The sequence below is a fragment of the Coregonus clupeaformis genome, chromosome 1 (assembly GCF_020615455.1).
Source record: "Coregonus clupeaformis isolate EN_2021a chromosome 1, ASM2061545v1, whole genome shotgun sequence".
NCBI lineage: Eukaryota > Metazoa > Chordata > Actinopteri > Salmoniformes > Salmonidae > Coregonus > Coregonus clupeaformis.
Window position 1 is genome coordinate 65210814 of NC_059192.1, and position 19440 is coordinate 65230253.

Genomic DNA, 19440 nt, shown 5'->3' on the forward strand with positions numbered 1-19440 from the left:
GATACTTGTTAATCCTCAGCAACAGTCTTGATCTAGATGCTTCCAGCTGGGGGTCGTTGCTGTAGCTCCACATTGTCTCCTCCACTGTGGAGTCTCAAGGAGATTATTTAAAATGTAAAAGGTGGGCAGTTTGTATTGTATTTGTATTTTATTACGGCTCCTCATTAGTTCATGCCAAGGCAGCAGCTACTCTTCCTGGGGTTTATTATGGATCCCCATTAGTTCATGCCAAGGCAGCAGCTACTCTGCCTGGGGTCCAAACAAGATTAAGGTGGGCGGTTAGTTAGAGTGGGGAGTTGGTTAGTTAGAGTGGGGAGTTGGTTAGTTAGAGTGGGGAGTTGGTTAGTTAGAGTGGGGAGTTGGTTAGTTAGAGTGGGGAGTTGGTTAGTTAGAGTGGGGAGTTGGTTAGTTAGAGTGGGGAGTTGGTTAGTTAGAGTGGGGGAGTTGGTTAGTTAGAGTGGGGAGTTGGTTAGTTAGAGTGGGGAGTTGGTTAGTTAGAGTGGGGAGTTGGTTAGTTAGAGTGGGGAGTTGGTTAGTTAGAGTGGGGAGTTGGTTAGTTAGAGTGGGGGAGTTGGTTAGTTAGAGTGGGGAGTTGGTTAGTTAGAGTGGGGGAGTTGGTTAGTTAGAGTGGGGAGTTGGTTAGTTAGAGTGGGGGGTAGTTGGGAGTGGGGGGTTAGTTAGTGGGGAGTTGGTTAGTTAGTGGGGGGGGTAGTGTGGGAATAGGGGGTTAGTTAATAGGAGGTTAGTTAGTGGGGGGTTTGTTGGTGGGAAGTTAGTGGGGAGTTAGTGGGGAGTTAGTGTGGAGTTAGTGGGGAGTTAGTGGGGAGTTAGTGGTTAGTTAGTGGGGAGTTAGTGGGGAGTTAGTGGGGGGGTAGTGGGGAGGTAGTGGGGAGTTAGTGGGGAGTTAGTGGGGAGTTGGTGTGGCGAACCCATTGTTTTGGCCATATTTGTGGCGACCCCAGCCCCAATCTAATGACGGTAGATATAGACTTTTACATCAACAAATAACCATCAATTTATTACATTGTCATTTCTCTCAAATAAATACATTTACTTTTTATTATCCTTCAAAAACCTTTGTATATTGTCCCATACAATAATATGTATTCTTAATTGTTTGTTCCCTAAATAAAATGGTGACTAGGACTTAGACCCCATAGGGGGGTCAGAACTATATTTGACCCTAGACCAGAGGTTGAGGGGAATTTAGGCTCTACCTATTCCACATTGTACTTCCCTTTGTGTAGTGTGTCTCTCTCTCTCTCTCTGACTGAGGTCTGTGCCAGTCTTAAAACATCGACTTCTACTCTCAAGTTACTTCTACTGTCCCCAACCTGACCCACACACACACACACATGCATGCTCGCATACAAGCACACACACTCGCATACAAGCGCACACACACACACACGCTCACTCACACACACACGCTCGCATACAAGAACACACACACACACACACACTGATTCAGCACACAGGGTTCAGCAGAGGTACGCTGGATCAGGTTCTGGGGGTTGGTGTAAAATGAGAAAGGGAGGGACTGAACAGAGGACAGAGATGCCAGCTCCACTCCTTGGTATGTCCTCTGGGTCAGCTCCTCTCCTTGGTATGTCCTCTGTTGATTGGCTCGCTGTAGAGCGGTGGTTAGTTCTAATCTCTGAGTCAGTTATTTATTTTGGCCTGTGCGTCTTAAGATGGCTGCCCAAGATGGAGACAGACTCTGTGGCGTAAACGCTAAACATCCCCAACACACAAATCCCCCTGTTTACACACAACAATGACCCACCACCCGGAGTGTGTGTGTGTGTGTGTGTGTCCTTTTTTTGAGAATGTGCAAGTGTGTGGTTGGGTTGGTTAGCAAACCGAGCGTGTGTGTGTGTGTGTCCCAGCGAAGGAACGTTCCGCTAGCTGACAGTGAATAGGGTCTAATGCTCCTCACTGCCAGTTACACTTTAGCCAGAACACTCTAACAGTCTGTGGAGATGACTCACAACACAGAGGAGAGGAGAGGAGAGGAGAGGAGAGGAGAGGAGAGGAGAGGAGAGGAGAGGAGAGGAGAGGAGAGGAGAGGAGAGGAGAGGAGGGGAGGGGAGGGGAGAGTGACTGCTCGTGTGTGTTTACTCTGGACACCTTTTGAGGCAAATAGTCTCTAAACTCTTTGCCATCTGTCATCTTAACACACACACAGAGACAGACACACACACACACAGAGACACACACACACACACAGAGACACACACACACACACACACACAGACCTTGTTAAGATGAGTATGAGAATCTTATTATCATAGTTGTTTGTCCTCTGCCATCTTAAGACCTCCTTTAGTAAATCAGCTTGTTCTGGATTAAACTCATATCATCATTGTCATGTCTGATTTTAAACCTTAAACCACAGATATTATACTCCAGGTCTTAAACCACGACTAAACGCTAAAACAAACAGACTTAAAGGCTGAATTAAGAGTCTGTTCTGTCACTGGATGTAAAGATACAGTTGGAGGAGATGAGGGCTGTGTGTGTGTGTGTGTGTGTGTGTGTGTGTGTGTGTGTGTGTGAGAGAGAGAAAAGTGTTCAAATCAGGGATCTTCTAATGAGGTGTGTGTGTGTTCTGTGTGTTCCCCAATGTCAAACTGTCAGCCCCATTCTAATGGGGTGTTGGAGCTTGGGTGGTGGACCCCTTTGCCTCCCTTCCTCCCACCTACCTCACTCCTCTTACCCACTGCTAGTAGTCACATGTCTGCCTCCTCCAGTCTCTCTAGAACTGAGCACCGTCAGCAGTTCTCTGCCAGGGTCCATTACCTCAGCACTGCCCTCAATTTACACTTATTACAAATACTAGTCTGGGGTAAACCATGTTCTCAGGATCAATGATCCCTCGTCTCACCTCGCTCTCATTCTCTCTCGCTCTCTCTCTCTCATTCTCGCTTTCTCATTCTCCCTCTCTCTCTCTCTCTCTCTCTCATTCTCTCTCCATCTCTCTCATTCTTTCTCCATCTCTCTCACTCTCTCCATCTCGCTCTCTCTCATTCGCTCTCTCCATCTCTCTCTCTCATTCTCTCTCTCCATCTCTCTCTCAATTCAATTCAATTTGCTTTATTGGCATGACGTAACCATGTACATATTGCCAAAGCTTACTTTGGATATTTACACTATTAACATAATTAAAATAATAGTAATCAATATTGTCAACGGGACAACAGTAACAACAATAACCAAGGGTCAAAATAACCATTGAACAATAACAATATAGAGGAGATGTGCAGGTTGGTTGGTCTGTCAGACACTGTCCCTCATCTTATGGCAGGCAGCAATGTAGTGCGCTGCCAACCCACAGCTCTCTGCGTCCTCCCCCAACAGGACGGGTAGCCTATCCTGCCAACCCACAGCTCTCTGCGTCCTCCCCCAACAGGATGGGGTAGCCTATTCTCATCAGAGACGTCTTTGAAACCTTGAATAAGAGTTTCAAATTTGGGGAAATGACACTAATTGTTTAATTTTTTTTACATTTTGTCAGGAAATGCAACTCTGTCTCGGGTTCTGCTGTGGTGCGGTGGTTGCACAGCCTGTCCTTTTCAATGGCAAGGCTGTGCTCACTGAGCCTGTACTTTGTCAAGGTTTTTCTAAGGTTTTGATCAGTAACCATGGTTAAAAAGTTTGCCATGGTGTACTGTCGATTTAGGGCCAGATAGCACTGCATTTTGCACTGTGCTTGTGTTTCCCAATAGGTAATGTAGTTTTGTTTTGACTGTGTTGTAATTTGGTTTATTCTGATTGATTGGATGTTCTGGTCCTGAGGCTTCAGTGTGTTAGTAGAACAGGTTTGTGAACTCATCCCCAGGACCAGCTGGATGAGGGGGACAGCTCTTAGCATTGCAGGGCTTGGGAATGATATGAGAGGGTGTATTTAAATGTTTCCCAAACTTTTCTTTCTTTCTTTCTTTCCCAATGATAAACCTTCCGTCCTGGCCTGCTGCGTTACTATGGTAAATGTGAGGTTCTGATATCCACCCCTGCTGCCTTGCTAAGGGCTAATAATCAATCCCAGATCTCTGGGAGTATTTCCTAACAGGGTCTGTGTGTGTATCACTATCGGCCATGATATTGGACCTTTTTATGATGGCCAGCGATGGCAGCAGGTGGTTGAAAAGCGATGAGCTTTCTCTCTCTCTCTCTCTCTCTCCAGTAGAATAGTGCAGTGGCAGGTCTTTTGGTATAGTCATTTATTTTCCCATTAGCCCCTTCTCTGAAGATGGTGCTCCTGGGTCTGAGGGGCTGGTAGGGCGATGGAGAGAACAGCGGAGCGGAGAGGGCCCTGGACACACTGATAAGAACCGAAGGGGAAGAGGAGGAGAGAGAGAAATGGAGGGGGGAGAGAGGGGTTAAGTAGGAGGAGAAAGAGGTAAAGAGAGGTAGTGTCTGAATACCTTTACCAGCGTACTAAATAGTATGCGAAAAAAGAACGTTCTATAGTATGTGACATTTTGAAAATAGTACTCCGAATGTGTAATGCGCGATTGTGTTGACTCCCACCATTCATTCATTTTGGTAAAGAGCGGCAATTTATCTGATTATCAGCTGTTGTGGAACACAAGTCAGAAAAGGCAATTGAATTCTACTAGACCAAACACCAAAATGAGTATGCAGTTTTAAGTATGTAGTATGCTAGTTTGGGTATTCTGACACGGCCTGAGGAGAGGAAGAGGAGGAGTGGGATGGAGGGAGGGAGGGAGGGAGAGGGGGAGGGATGATTCTGTCTGTAATATTACTGCATCATGTTTCTGATGTATTCTCCAGCAGTCAGCCAGAGTCTGCAATAGCTGATTGGGCCAGCAGATGAGCTGACCACAGCACAGACCTGGGCCTCTTCCTGTGACGTTGTTTAGGAGGTTGTTGGTACAAACCTCTCACAGAGTGAGTGAATATCAGCTGTGGTGAATCTCACCTCTCACAGAGTGAGTGAATGTCAGCGATGATGAATCTCACCTCTCATAGATTGAGTGAATATCAGCAGCGGTGAATCTTAGCTCTCACAAAGTGAGTGAATATCAGAGGCGGTGAATATCAGCGGCGGTGAATCTCAGCTCTCACAGAGTGAGTGAATGTCAGTGTTGGTGAATCTCAGCTCTCACAGAGTGAGTGAGTGTCAGTGTTGGTGAATCTCAGCTCTCACAGAGTGAGTGAGTGTCAGTGTTGGTGAATCTCAGCTCTCACAGAGTGAGTGAGTGTCAGTGTTGGTGAATCTCAGCTCTCACAGAGTGAGTGAGTGTCAGTGTTGGTGAATCTAGCTGAAGAATGCGAAAGGGAAAGTGTGTGTGTGGACGCCCATCCCCCCCCATCCACCCCCCTCAGTAAGGATTAGGCCTTTTAAGGGGGAGGCTATTTTTCCTCTCTCTCTCTCCTTTCATCCTTTCATCTCCCACAATCACTCACAGCTCTGCCTAAATGATATTCCTACAGCCGTACCTGAGGGTGGGATACACTACACTCACACACACAGCAGACCTTACACCAGTCAGAACAAGGCCTCCAACATCCTCCTCTATAACGACTGCCCCATGCCCAAGGTCTGGATGACAAGAGAGAGGAGGACAGGGAGAGAGGAGAGGACTGTGGTTAGACAACACAAGGTCTGGATGACGAGAGGGAGGAGGACAGAGAGAGAGGAGAGGACGGTGGTTAGACAACACAAGGTCTGGATGACAAGAGAGAGGAGAGGAGAGGACGTGGTTAGACAACACAAGGTCTGGATGACGAGAGAGAGGAGGACAGGGAGAGAGGAGAGGAGAGGACGTGGTTAGACAACACAAGGTCTGGATGACGAGAGAGAGGAGGACAGAGAGAGAGGAGAGGAGAGGACGGTGGTTAGACAACACAAGGTCTGGATGACAAGAGAGAGGAGGACAGGGAGAGAGGAGAGGAGAGGACGGGGGTTAGACAACACAAGGTCTGGATGACGAGAGGGAGGAGGACAGAGAGAGAGGAGAGGAGAGGACGATGGTTAGACAACACAAGGTCTGGATGACAAGAGAGAGGAGGACAGGGAGAGAGGAGAGGGGAGGACGGTGGTTAGACAATACAAGGTCTGGATGACGAGAGAGAGGAGGACAGAGAGAGAGGAGAGGACTGTGGTTAGACAACACAAGGTCTGGATGACGAGAGAGAGGAGGACAGGGAGAGAGGAGAGGACGGTGGTTAGACAACACAAGGTCTGGATGACAAGAGAGAGGAGGACAGAGAGAGAGGAGAGGAGAGGACGGGGGTTAGACAACACAAGGTCTGGATGACGAGAGGGAGGAGGACAGAGAGAGAGGAGAGGACGGTGGTTAGACAACACAAGGTCTGGATGACAAGAGAGAGGAGGACAGGGAGAGAGGAGAGGAGAGGACGGTGGTTAGACAACACAAGGTCTGGATGACAAGAGAGAGGAGGACAGGGAGAGAGGAGAGGACTGTGGTTAGACAACACAAGGTCTGGATGACGAGAGAGAGGAGGACAGGGAGAGAGGAGAGGAGAGGACGGTGGTTAGACAACACAAGGTCTGGATGACGAGAGAGAGGAGGACAGGGAGAGAGGAGAGGAGAGGACGGTGGTTAGACAATACAAGGTCTGGATGACGAGAGAGAGGAGGACAGAGAGAGAGGAGAGGACTGTGGTTAGACAACACAAGGTCTGGATGACGAGAGAGAGGAGGACAGGGAGAGAGGAGAGGACGGTGGTTAGACAACACAAGGTCTGGATGACAAGAGAGAGGAGGACAGAGAGAGAGGAGAGGAGAGGACGGGGGTTAGACAACACAAGGTCTGGATGACGAGAGGGAGGAGGACAGAGAGAGAGGAGAGGAGAGGACGGTGGTTAGACAACACAAGGTCTGGATGACAAGAGAGAGGAGGACAGGGAGAGAGGAGAGGAGAGGACGGTGGTTAGACAACACAAGGTCTGGATGACAAGAGAGAGGAGGACAGGGAGAGAGGAGAGGACTGTGGTTAGACAACACAAGGTCTGGATGACGAGAGAGAGGAGGACAGGGAGAGAGGAGAGGAGAGGACGGTGGTTAGACAACACAAGGTCTGGATGACGAGAGAGAGGAGGACAGGGAGAGAGGAGAGGAGAGGACGGTGGTTAGACAACACAAGGTCTGGATGACGAGAGAGAGGAGGACAGGGAGAGAGGAGAGGAGAGGACGGTGGTTAGACAACACAAGGTCTGGATGACGAGAGAGAGGAGGACAGGGAGAGAGGAGAGGAGAGGACGGTGGTTAGACAACACAAGGTCTGGATGACAAGAGAGAGGAGGACAGGGAGAGAGGAGAGGAGAGGACGGTGGTTAGACAACACAAGGTCTGGATGACAAGAGAGAGGAGGACAGGGAGAGAGGAGAGGATGGTGGTTAGACAACACAAGGGTAGTATTAGTGCTTTTAAAGGAAGAGGGAACACATGACAACAGGGAGGCAGAATACTTTAGGATAACGGTTAACCCTCGTTCTCAATTCCTGGGCCTTTCTCCCCAACACCACACACACACACACACACACACACACACACTGTCTCTCACACACCTATACAGACACACACACACACACCGAGACAAAGATAGGAACACACTGCCCATATCAGGAGGACAGAACACAACCTCAGGCTGAATACTGAATCCTGAGACGACTGTAACATAATGCTAACGAGTGTGTGTGTTAGGGTTGTCACGATACCAGTGTCACAGTACTCAGAAGTATTGTGGTAATGAAACAAAACATAAACGTTCCACATGTTGGAAACAGCCAGCATTGTGTTGTCACCTAGAGTCACAAGGGTTTCTTTTCCTGCTGTAGCACACAGCAGGAGGTTTTTAAACCATAGCTGAAGTCTACTTCCTGGTTTATTTTATGCCATGGTTGTCTGGTGTGTCTGTGTGTCTGTCAGAATGTCATGTTGTGTAGTGGAAGAAGACTTATCATCATTATCATCATCACACGACTCTTTATTTACCTGTACACTCCTCTCCTCTCCTCTCCTCTCCTCTCCTCTCCTCTCCTCTCCTCTCCTCTCCTCTCCTCTCCTCTCCTCTCTGCATGCGGTGTGACACACAGGGACAGAGAGATTGGAGCGATGGTAATCTCTCTCTCTCTCTGTTTATTTCCCTATCCTCAGGAGCTTTAATAAACAGAGAGAGAGAGGGATGAGAGGAAAACATGGCCATTCTATTTCCAGGTCTACACCATCTCACAGACGGAACATAGTACTTCAGAGAGAGATTTTATTATACGTAGTAGTATACCAGTGTTTCTCAGAGATGGAGAGTTTAACATCGTTATGACAGTTGATCAAGTAATGAAAGATGTTTACTCAAGCTTGTAGTGGTCACAGACACACAGACACACCGACACACCGACCCACACCGACACACCGACCCACACATCGACACCGACACACAGACACACACACACACACACACACACACACAGACACATAGACACACAGACAGACACATAGACACACAGACACACACACAGACACACCGACACACACACAGACACACCGACACAGACACACCGACACACCGACCCACACATCGACACCGACACACACACCGACACACCGACACACAGACACACAGACACACACACACACACACACACACACACACAGACACATAGACACACAGACACACACACAGACACACCGACACACACACAGACACACCGACACACACCCACACTTATTTACTCACCCCATTTTCTGTCACTTTCAATTGTTGCTGGAACATGAAGATGAATATGGGCTCACATTGGAGTCTGTCTTGATCAATAGGGAATATTGACCAGCACCTTTGTTGTGATTACAAACCAATTGACTTAGAGCCTGTGTTAAAAGCCCTTTAGTTGATTGTTGAGCACACACACACACACACACACACACACACACACACACACACACACACCCTGCTCCTTTAGCACTTATCCTAATGAATCTATCCCTTGGTGACAGAAGACATCCTCTCCCCCTCTACCTCCCTCTCCTCTTCTCCTGTCCCATTGGCGTTTTGGGAGGTGTACAGCGGGCCCCCGGCCCCCCCCTCTGCCCTGACCCCTGCCCCCCCACTAGGGGACCAGCTGGGGATCGATACTGGGACAGCTGGCTGGCATTAGGGCACCAACCCTATGGGCCCCACTACCCTAACACACTACACACTACCCTAACACACACTACACACTACCCTAACACACACTACACACTACCCTAATACACTACACACTACCCTAACACACTACACACTACCCTAACACACTACACACTACCCTAACACACTACACACTACCCTAACACACTACACACTACCCTAACACACTACACACTACACACTACCCTAACACACACTACACACTACCCTAACACACTACACACTACCCTAACACACACTACACACTACCCTAACACACTACACACTACCCGTAACACACACTACACACTACCCGTAACACACACTACACACTACCCTAACACACTACCCTAACACACTACACACTACCCTAACACACTACACTGTAGTGTCTCTGGATAAGGGCGTCTGCTAAATGACTATGATAATCCAGTAGACCAGCGTTTCCCAAACTCGGTCCTCGGGACCCTAAGGGGTGCACGTTTTGGTTTTTGCCCTAACACTACACAGCTGATTCTAGTTTAGTGGGAAGCTGCAGTAGGGCATCAAGCAACATGGTCTGACTGAGGTACAGTGAGGGAAAAAAGTATTTGATCCCCTGCTGATTTTGTACGTTTGCCCACTGACAAAGACATGATCAGTCTATAATTTTAATGGTAGGTTTATTTGAACAGTGAGAGACAGAATAACAACAAAAAAATCCAGAAAAACGCATGTCAAAAATGTTATAAATTGATTTGCATTTTAATGAGGGAAATAAGTATTTGACCCCCTCTCAATCAGAAAGATTTCTGGCTCCCAGGTGTCTTTTATACAGGTAACGAGCTGAGATTAGGAGCACACTCTTAAAGGGAGTGCTCCTAATCTCAGTTTGTTACCTGTATAAAAGAAACCTGTCCACAGAAGCAATCAATCAATCAGATTCCAAACTCTCTACCATGGCCAAGACCAAAGAGCTCTCCAAGGATGTCAGGGACAAGATTGTACACCTACACGAGGCTGGAATGGGCTACAAGACCATTGCCAAGCAGCTTGGTGAGAAGGTGACAACAGTTGGTGCAATTATTCGCAAATGGAAGAAACACAAAAGAACTGTCAATCTCCCTCGGCCTGGGGCTCCATGCAAGATCTCACCTTGTGGAGTTGCAATGATCATGAGAACGGTGAGGAATCAGCCCAGAACTACACGGGAGGATCTTGTCAATGATCTCAAGGCAGCTAGGACCATAGTCACCAAGGAAGCTGCAGTAGAGCATCAAGCAACATGGTCTGACTGAGGTAGTTTAGTGGGAAGCTGCAGTAGAGCATCAAGCAACATGGTCTGACTGAGGTAGTTTAGTGGGAAGCTGCAGTAACACAGATTAGCAGGTAGGGGGAAGCATAAAGCCACCCCATACCCTTCTCTCTCTCTCTATCGCTCGCTCTCTCTCCCGCTATCTCACTCCCCCTCTCTTTCTCTCTCTCTCTCTCCCCCTACTCCCTCTCTCTCTCTCTCTTCCTCCCCATCTCTCTTTCTCTCGCTCTTTCTTTCTTTCCCTCTCCTCTCTCGCTCTTCCCCCTTCTCTCTCTCTCTCCCTCTCTCTCCCTCCCCATCTTTCTTTCTCTCTCTCTCTCTCTCTCTCTCTCTCTCTTCAGACACCACTCAGGTATTTAGTCATTCCAGCAGCTCCAATGAGAGCCAGTGTATTGATAGTTCTAAATCTGCCTGTAATAAATTAAAGTACTTTATTGTCCTCTCCTTTCATTTTCCACAGTCACATCAACATGACCCCCTAATCGTGTGTGTGTGTGTGTGTGTGTGTGTGTAGTGTTTGCGTGTGCACACCTATGTCTGTGTGTCTCTCACCATCTCAGACCCCTTAATCTCCTCTTCCTGATTGACAAGCGCCATCCGGGGAAAAGAGCACAATTCTTATTGTTCTCCTCCCGACCCGAGTCAAATCTGTTAAACCATTATTATTATTCCCCGTCAGAATCATTTACATATTCTTAAGTATTTCCTTTCCTAGAGGGCCCCTGTACGACGACTTTCGATACTAAATCCCCTTCTTAAGTGTTTGATGCATTTGCTAAATTCATTCTTAAAGTATCTCCATGCACTATTAGCTCAGTATAATGGGGAAGGTATAATCTGGACGACGATAAGGAAGTAGAGGTGGTTCTGAGGCTGTAGTATTCTTCAGGGGGATGACATGATGCACTCATATTTCCAGACATGGACGATTCAACGAGGCTCAAATGTCAACACAAATGTCAAGTGGCTGCGTCGCTTGACGAATGCCTTTTCTAATCGTTACTGTGAGATGATGAAGGGAAGGAAGGAGGGGTGGATGGAAGGAAGGGGGGTGGATGGAAGGGAGGGGTGGGTGGATGGAAGGGAGGGGTGGATGGATGATGGAAGGGAGGGGTGGATGGATGATAGAAGGGAGGGGTGGATGAATGTAGGGAAGGGAGTGGTGGATGGAAGGGAGGGGTGGGTGGATGGAAGGGAGGGGTGGATGGATGATGGAAGGGAGGGGTGGATGGATGATGGAAGGGAGGGGTGGATGGATGGATGGATGGATGGAAGGGAGGGGTGGATGGATGGATGGAAGGGAGGGGTGGATGGATGGATGGAAGGGAGGGGGGTGGAAGGGATGGGAGAGGAGAGGTGGGCAGGCCTGGTAGTGTCAGAGAGCGTCTTTCAAGGATCTTACATTTCTTTCTTCTAACAGTTTATTTTTGTCTGAGGAGCTGCGGTGAGAGAGGGGATGTTAGGGAGGGATGGATGGAGAAGAGAGGAGGCCTGGTAGAGTAGAGATGGACAGGCCTGGTAGAGTAGAGGTGGAGAGGTGGACAGGCCTGGTAGAGTAGAGGTGGACAGGCCTGGTAGAGTAGAGGTGGAGAGGTGGACAGGCCTGGTAGAGTAGAGTAGAGGTGGACAGGCCTGGTAGAGTAGAGGTGGACAGGCCTGGTAGAGTAGAGGTGGCAGAGAGGTGGACAGGCCTGGTAGAGTAGAGTGAGAGGTGGACAGGCCTGGTAGAGTGTAGAGGTGGACAGGCCTGGTAGAGTAGAGTAGAGGTGGACAGGCCTGGTAGAGTAGAGGTGGACAGGCCTGGTAGAGTAGAGGTGGACAGGCCTGGTAGAGGAGAGGTGGACAGGCCTGGTAGAGTAGAGGTGGAGAGGTGGACAGGCCTGGTAGAGTAGAGGTGGACAGGCCTGGTAGAGTAGAGGTGGACAGGTGGACAGGCCTGGTAGAGTAGAGGTGGAGAGGTGGACAGGCCTGGTAGAGTAGAGGTGGACAGGCCTGGTAGAGTAGAGGTGGACAGGCCTGGTAGAGGTGGAGAGGTGGACAGGCCTGGTAGAGTAGAGGTGGAGAGGCCTGGTAGAGTAGAGGTGGACAGGCCTGGTAGAGGAGAGGTGGACAGGCCTGGTAGAGGTGGAGAGGTGGACAGGCCTGGTAGAGTAGAGGTGGAGAGGCCTGGTAGAGTAGAGGTGGACAGGCCTGGTAGAGGAGAGGTGGAGAGGTGGACAGGCCTGGTAGAGTAGAGGTGGACAGGCCTGGTAGAGTAGAGGTGGACAGGTGGACAGGCCTGGTAGAGTAGAGGTGGAGAGGCCTGGTAGAGTAGAGGTGGACAGGCCTGGTAGAGTAGAGGTGGAGAGGTGGACAGGCCTGGTAGAGTAGAGGTGGACAGGCCTGGTAGAGTAGAGGTGGACAGGTGGACAGGCCTGGTAGAGTAGAGGTGGAGAGGTGGACAGGCCTGGTAGAGTAGAGGTGGACAGGCCTGGTAGAGGGTGGACAGGCCTGGTGAGTGGAGAGGTGGACAGGCCTGGTAGAGTAGAGGTGGAGAGGCCTGGTAGAGTAGAGGTGGACAGGCCTGGTAGAGGAGAGGTGGAGAGGTGGACAGGCCTGGTAGAGTAGAGGTGGAGAGGTGGACAGGCCTGGTAGAGTAGAGGTGGAGAGGTGGACAGGCCTGGTAGAGTAGAGGTGCAGTGGGTTGTGTTTGGGAGACGTTGTTTTGCCAGTGTGGTTCCCTTTGTCTTTTTCAGTTCCAATTGGAATTGGAGATGTGTATGTGCTCTCCTCTCATCCCCCTCTGTGTAATATGTAGGCTTATCAATAATAACATCCACATCGATAAGTGGCCCATGAAATGTAATGTACGCATCAATAGGAAGGTGTGTGTGTCTTGAGAGAGAGGAGAAAGGAAGAGAGAGGAGGAAGAGAGAGGAGGAAGGAAGAGAGAGGAGGAAGGAAGAGAGAGGAGGAAGGAAGAGAGAGGAGGAAGGAAGAGAGAGGAGGAAGGGAGAGAGGAGGAAGGGAGAGAGGAGAAAGGGAGAGAGGAGAAAGGGAGAGAGGAGAAAGGGAGAGAGGAGAAAGGGAGAGAGGAGAAAGGGAGAGAGGAGAAAGGGAGAGAGGAGGAAGGGAGAGAGGAGGAAGGGAGAGAGGGGAAAGAGAGAGAGAAAGAGAGAGGGGAGGAAGAGAGAGAGGGGAGGAAGAGAGGAGAGAGGGAGAGAGGAGAGAGAGAGAGGAGAGAGGGAGAGAGGAGAGAGGGAGAGAGGAGGAAGGGAGAGAGGGGAAAGAGAGAGAGAAAGAGAGAGGGGAGGAAGAGAGAGAGGGGAGGAAGAGAGAGAGGGGAGGAAGAGAGAGGAGAGGAAGAGAGAGAGAAAAGGGAGAGAGAGAGGAGGAAGAGAGAGGAGAAAGGAAGAGAAGGAAGGGAGAAAGGAGAAAGAGAGAGGAGGAAGGGAGAGAGGAGGAAGGGAGAGAGGAGAAAGAGAGAGAAGGAAGGGAGAGAGGAGAGAGGAGAAAGAAGAGAGGAGGAAGGGAGAGAGGAGGAAGAGAGAGAGGAGGAAGAGAGAGAGGAGGAAGAGAGAGAGGAGGAAGAGAGAGAGGAGGAAGAGAGAGAGGAGGAAGGGAGAGAGGAGAAAGGGAGAGAGGAGAAAGGGAGAGAGGAGGAAGGGAGAGAGGAGGAAGAGAGAGGAGAAAGAAGAGAGGAGGAAGGGAGAGAGGAAAAAGAGAGAGAAAAGGAAGAGAGAGAGGAGGAAGGGGGAAAGGGAGAGAGGGGAAAGAGAGAGGAGAAAGAGAGAGAGGAGAAAGAGAGAGGGGAGGAAGAGGAAGAGAGAGAGGAGGAAGAGAGAAGGAAGAGAGCGAAAGAAAGGAAAAGTGAGAAAGAGAGAGAGGAGGAAGAGAGAGAAAGAGAGAGCGAGTGAGTGAGTGGCAAGCATCTGCCTTGTATAGGTGTGTGAAGACATCAGCCAACAGCAGCGATGTAAAGAGCCCATATCAGATCCTCTCTAATCCAGTGTGTCTAGTCTATGTATATGTGCTGCTCTTCCAATGGCGTGATGTGAGACGGAAATAGAGGTCTTTGTCAGGTACTGTACCCAGCAGAGCATGACTCCTTAGGGCCTGTTCTGCTGCCTAAAAGGACTGTGGGGGTTTTCTATGGGTTGACTACTTAGGGCCCGTTCTGCTGCCTAAAAGGACTGTGGGGGTTTTCTATGGGTTGACTACTTAGGGCCTGTTCTGCTGCCTAAAAGGACTGTGGGGTTTTTTTATGGGTTGACTACTTAGGGCCCGTTCTGCTGCCTAAAAGGACTGTGGGGGTTTTCTATGGCTTTTTGATTAGCATATAGGCTAAGTGTCTGTCTGTGTGTGTGTTTGTGTGTTGTCTGTGTGTGTCTGTGTATGTTTGTGTGTTGTCTCTGTGTGTGTGTGTCTGTGTATGTTTGTGTGTGTGTGTGTGTGTGTGTGTGTGTGTGTGTGTGTGTGTGTGTGATGGCTTCTTTGTTTCATTTAGCCTGTGAAGGTATAGCGGACTAAAAGGCAGGAGAAGTCCAGGATATAAACTGCCGCAGGCAAACCTCAAACACTGGCCAAGAATACAGGCCTGCCATTGGCTACAATATGTTATGTGGAGAGAAAGAGAGAAGGCTGGAGAGAGAGGAGATTAGAAACACAGAGAGAGAAGAGACACAGACAGACGGTAAGATGGAGAGAGACAGATCAACAGACAGAGAGACAGATCAACAGACAGTGAGATGGAGAAAGACAGATCAACAGACAGTAAGATGGAGAGAGACAGATCAACAGACAGTGAGATGGAGAGAGACAGATCAACAGACAGTGAGATGGAGAGAGACAGATCAACAGACAGTAAGATGGAGAGAGACAGATCAACAGACAGTGAGATGGAGAGAGACAGATCAACAGACAGAGAGACAGATCAACAGACAGTGAGATGGAGAGAGACAGATCAACAGACAGTAAGATGGAGAGAGACAGATCAACAGACAGTGAGATGGAGAAAGACAGATCAACAGACAGTAAGATGGAGAGAGACAGATCAACAGACAGTGAGATGGAGAGAGACAGATCAACAGACAGTAAGATGGAGAGAGACAGATCAACAGACAGTGAGATGGAGAGAGACAGATCAACAGACAGTGAGATAGAGAGAGACAGATCAACAGACAGTGAGATGGAGAGAGACAGATCAACAGACAGTGAGATGGAGAGAGACAGATCAACAGACAGTGAGATGGAGAGAGACAGATCAACAGACAGTGAGATGGAGAGAGACAGATCAACAGACAGTGAGATGGAGAGAGACAGATCAACAGACAGTGAGATGGAGAGAGACAGATCAACAGACAGTGAGATGGAGAGAGACAGACAGTGAGATGGAGGGAGACAGACAGTGAGATGGAGGGAGACAGACAGTGAGATGGAGGGAGACAGACAGTGAGATGGAGGGAGACAGACAGTGAGATGGAGGGAGACAGACAGTGAGATGGAGGGAGACAGACAGTGAGATGGAGGGAGACAGACCAACAGGTAGTGAGATGGAGAGAGACAGATCAACAGACAGTGAGATAGAGAGAGACAGATCAACAGACAGTGAGATGGAGAGAGACAGATCAACAGACAGTGAGATGGAGAGAACATCAACAGTGAGATGGAGAGAGACAGATCAACAGACAGTAAGATGGAGAGAGACAGATCAACAGACAGTGAGATGGAGAGAGACAGATCAACAGACAGTGAGATGGAGAGAGACAGATCAACAGACAGAGAGAGACAGATCAACAGACAGTGAGATGGAGAGAGACAGATCAACAGACAGTGAGATGGAGAGAGACAGATCAACAGACAGTGAGATGGAGAGAGACAGATCAACAGACAGTGAGATTGAGAGAGAGAAGATCAACAGACAGTAAGATGGAGAGAGACAGATCAACAGACAGTGAGATGGAGAGAGACAGAACACATTGGGAGAGACAGATCAACAGATAGTGAGATGGAGAGAGACAGATCAAGACAGTGAGATGGAGAGAGACAGATCAACAGACAGTTGAGATGGAGGGGCAGAAGTAGATAACAGACAGTGAGATGGAGAGAGACAGACAACAGACAGTAGATGGAGAGACAGATACAGACAGTGAGATGGAGAGAGACAGACCAACAGGGCAGTGAGATGGAGAGAGACAGATCAACAGACAGTGAGATGGAGAGAGACAGATCAACAGACAGTGAGATGGAGAGAGACAGATCAACAGACAGTGAGATGGAGAGAGACAGATCAACAGACAGTGAGATGGAGAGAGACAGATCAACAGACAGTGAGATGGAGAGAGACAGATCAACAGACAGTGAGATGGAGAGAGACAGATCAACAGACAGTGAGATGGAGAGAGACAGACAGTGAGATGGAGGGAGACAGACAGTGAGATGGAGGGAGACAGACAGTGAGATGGAGGGAGACAGACAGTGAGATGGAGGGAGACAGACAGTGAGATGGAGGGAGACAGACAGTGAGATGGAGGGAGACAGACAGTGAGATGGAGGGAGACAGACAGTGAGATGGAGGGAGACAGACCAACAGGTAGTGAGATGGGGAGAGAGAGAGGAGAGACAAACCGACAGTGAGATGGAGAGAGAGAGAGAGGAGAGGGAGAGAGAGAGGAGAGAGACCAACAGTGAGATAGAGAGAGACAGACAGACAGTGAGATGGGGAGAGGGAGAGAAAGAGAGAGAGAGGAGACACAGACAGTGAGATGGAGAAAGACAGATCAACAGACAGTGAGATGGAGAGAGAGAGAGAGAGAGGAAGAGAGAGGGAGAGAGAGATTCAGTTGTCTGGCAGCCGCTGGTTCATTTCCCGTCTGTGTGTTGTTCCCTATCTAGAATACTGACAAGACTTAGCTGCTGTCTTATTTTCAGTTATTATGCAGGATTGAGATGACACTCCCTCCCTCCCCACACACAGTGCCCCAAAGACACATTTGTTTAACTGAGAACTCCAGGCAGTACTTCCAGGACACAAGACAGACCGAGAGAGAGAGAAAAGCCAGCGAGCAGGGGAGAGAAAGAGAGAAGGCAGAATGGCCCGGGTGTCGTATCAACACAGTGAGGCAGCATGTAAATCCTCTGTTCTCTGACAGCAAGGCAGAGCTAAACGCCCAGAGGAGAAAGAGACTAGATGTATCAGTGTTTTGGTTTCCAAATGTGTGGGTGCGTTTTGTTCCCTATCTAGAATTCTGACACCCCTCTAAGACGTTTCATTATATCATTCCATGTGTTGTGTGAGCCGCCTACGACACAGGACATCGGTCTTCTCTAGTTCCAATCCCATAATGCCTTTTACCAGGGCTGTGGTGGCATGGGCCCAGTTCCATATCTGCCCCTAGCTCCTACCTGTAAGCACTTTTGAAGATCAGAATGGATTTGGATTGGTATGGCAGTTTTAGTAATGTGACTTTGTGCCATTATTTTCTAAAGCTATCCAATGGTTTCAGATCTAGTGCCGCTGGGAAGAGGCTATTTGGAATAGAGCAATGGTGACAGAAATATAAATATGACTCCTTTATTTGGCATTACATCAGCACAAAACGCATTCAATCTACCCACCAGACTGTAACAAGTATTTCTCCCTCTCTCCACCTCCTCTCTCCACCTCCTTTCTCTCCCTCCTCTCTCTCCCTCCTCTCTCCACCTCCTCTCTCTCCCTCCTCTCTCCACCTCCTTTCTTCACCTCCTCTCTCCACCTCCTCTCTCAACCTCCTTTCTCTCCCTCCTTTCTCTCCCTCCTCTCTCTCCCTCCTCTCTCCACCTCCTCTCTCCACCTCCTCTCTCTCCCTCCTCTCTCCACCTCCTCTCTCCACCTCCTTTCTCTCCCTCCTTTCTCTCCCTCCTTTCTCTCCCTCCTCTCTCTCCCTCCTCTCTCCACCTCCTCTCTCTCCCTCCTCTCTCCACCTCCTCTCTCTCCCTCCTGTCTCCACCTCCTCTCCCTCCCTCCTCTCTCCTTCCTCTCTCCACCTCCTCTCCCTCCCTCCTCTCTCCACCTCCTCTCCCTCCCTCCATCTCTCAGGAGTCTCCTTCAGGTCGTAGAAAGGCTCTTGCGACCAGCAGCATCAACATGAAGCAGTATGCCAGCCCCATGCCCACACAGACTGACGTCAAGCTCAAGTTCAAGCCCCTCTCCAAGAAGGTGGTGTCTGCCACGCTACAGTTCTCCCTCTCCTGCATCTTCCTCCGTGAGGGCAAGGCCACGTAAGTCCACACACACACACACACACACACACACACACACACACACACACACACACACACACACACACACACAGGCATACCAGTCTCTGTATAATACCAGTCTAATACCAGTCTCTGTATAATACCAGTCTCTGTATAATACCAGTCTCTGTATAATACCAGTCTCTGTATAAAACCAGTCTCTGTATAATACCAGTCTCTGTATAATACCAGTCTCTGTATAGTACCAGTCTCTGTATAGTACCAGTCTCTGTATAATACCAGTCTCTGTATAATACATGTCTCTGTATAATACCTGTCTCTGTATAATACCAGTCTCTGTATAATACCAGTCTCTGTATAATACCAGTCTCTGTATAATACCAGTCTCTGTATAGTACCAGTCTCTGTATAATACCAGTCTCTGTATAGTCTCTGTATAATACCAGTCTCTGTATAATACCTGTCTCTGTATAATTCCAGTCTCTGTATAATACCAGTCTCTGTATAATACCAGTCTCTGTATAATACCAGTCTCTGTATAATACCAGTCTCTGTATAATACCAGTCTCTGTATAATACCAGTCTCTGTATAGTACCTGTATAATACCTGTCTCTGTATAATACCAGTCTCTGTATAATACCAGTCTCTGTATAATACCAGTCTCTGTATAATACCAGTCTCTGTATAATACCAGTCTCTGTATAGTACCTGTATAATACCTGTCTCTGTATAGTACCTGTATAATACCAGTCTCTGTATAATACCAG

The 19440-nt window shown here is 48.8% G+C and overlaps 1 protein-coding gene and 1 long non-coding RNA gene across 2 annotated transcripts in view; both read left to right on the forward strand.

Annotated features, from left to right (window-relative positions):
• ehbp1 (EH domain binding protein 1) overlaps nucleotides 1-19440 on the forward strand; it is a gene marked incomplete at its 3' end in the record, with an annotated part of 223343 nt that overhangs the window by 53623 nt on the left and 150280 nt on the right. The window contains 1 exon segment of the mRNA XM_045215207.1: nucleotides 18509-18690. Coding sequence (XP_045071142.1) covers nucleotides 18509-18690 — 182 coding nt within the window.
• On the forward strand, nucleotides 12221-13360 carry LOC121572842. Its single transcript, XR_006661353.1, has 3 exons — nucleotides 12221-12434; nucleotides 12478-12912; nucleotides 13030-13360. It is a non-coding gene; the product is annotated as an uncharacterized LOC121572842 (long non-coding RNA).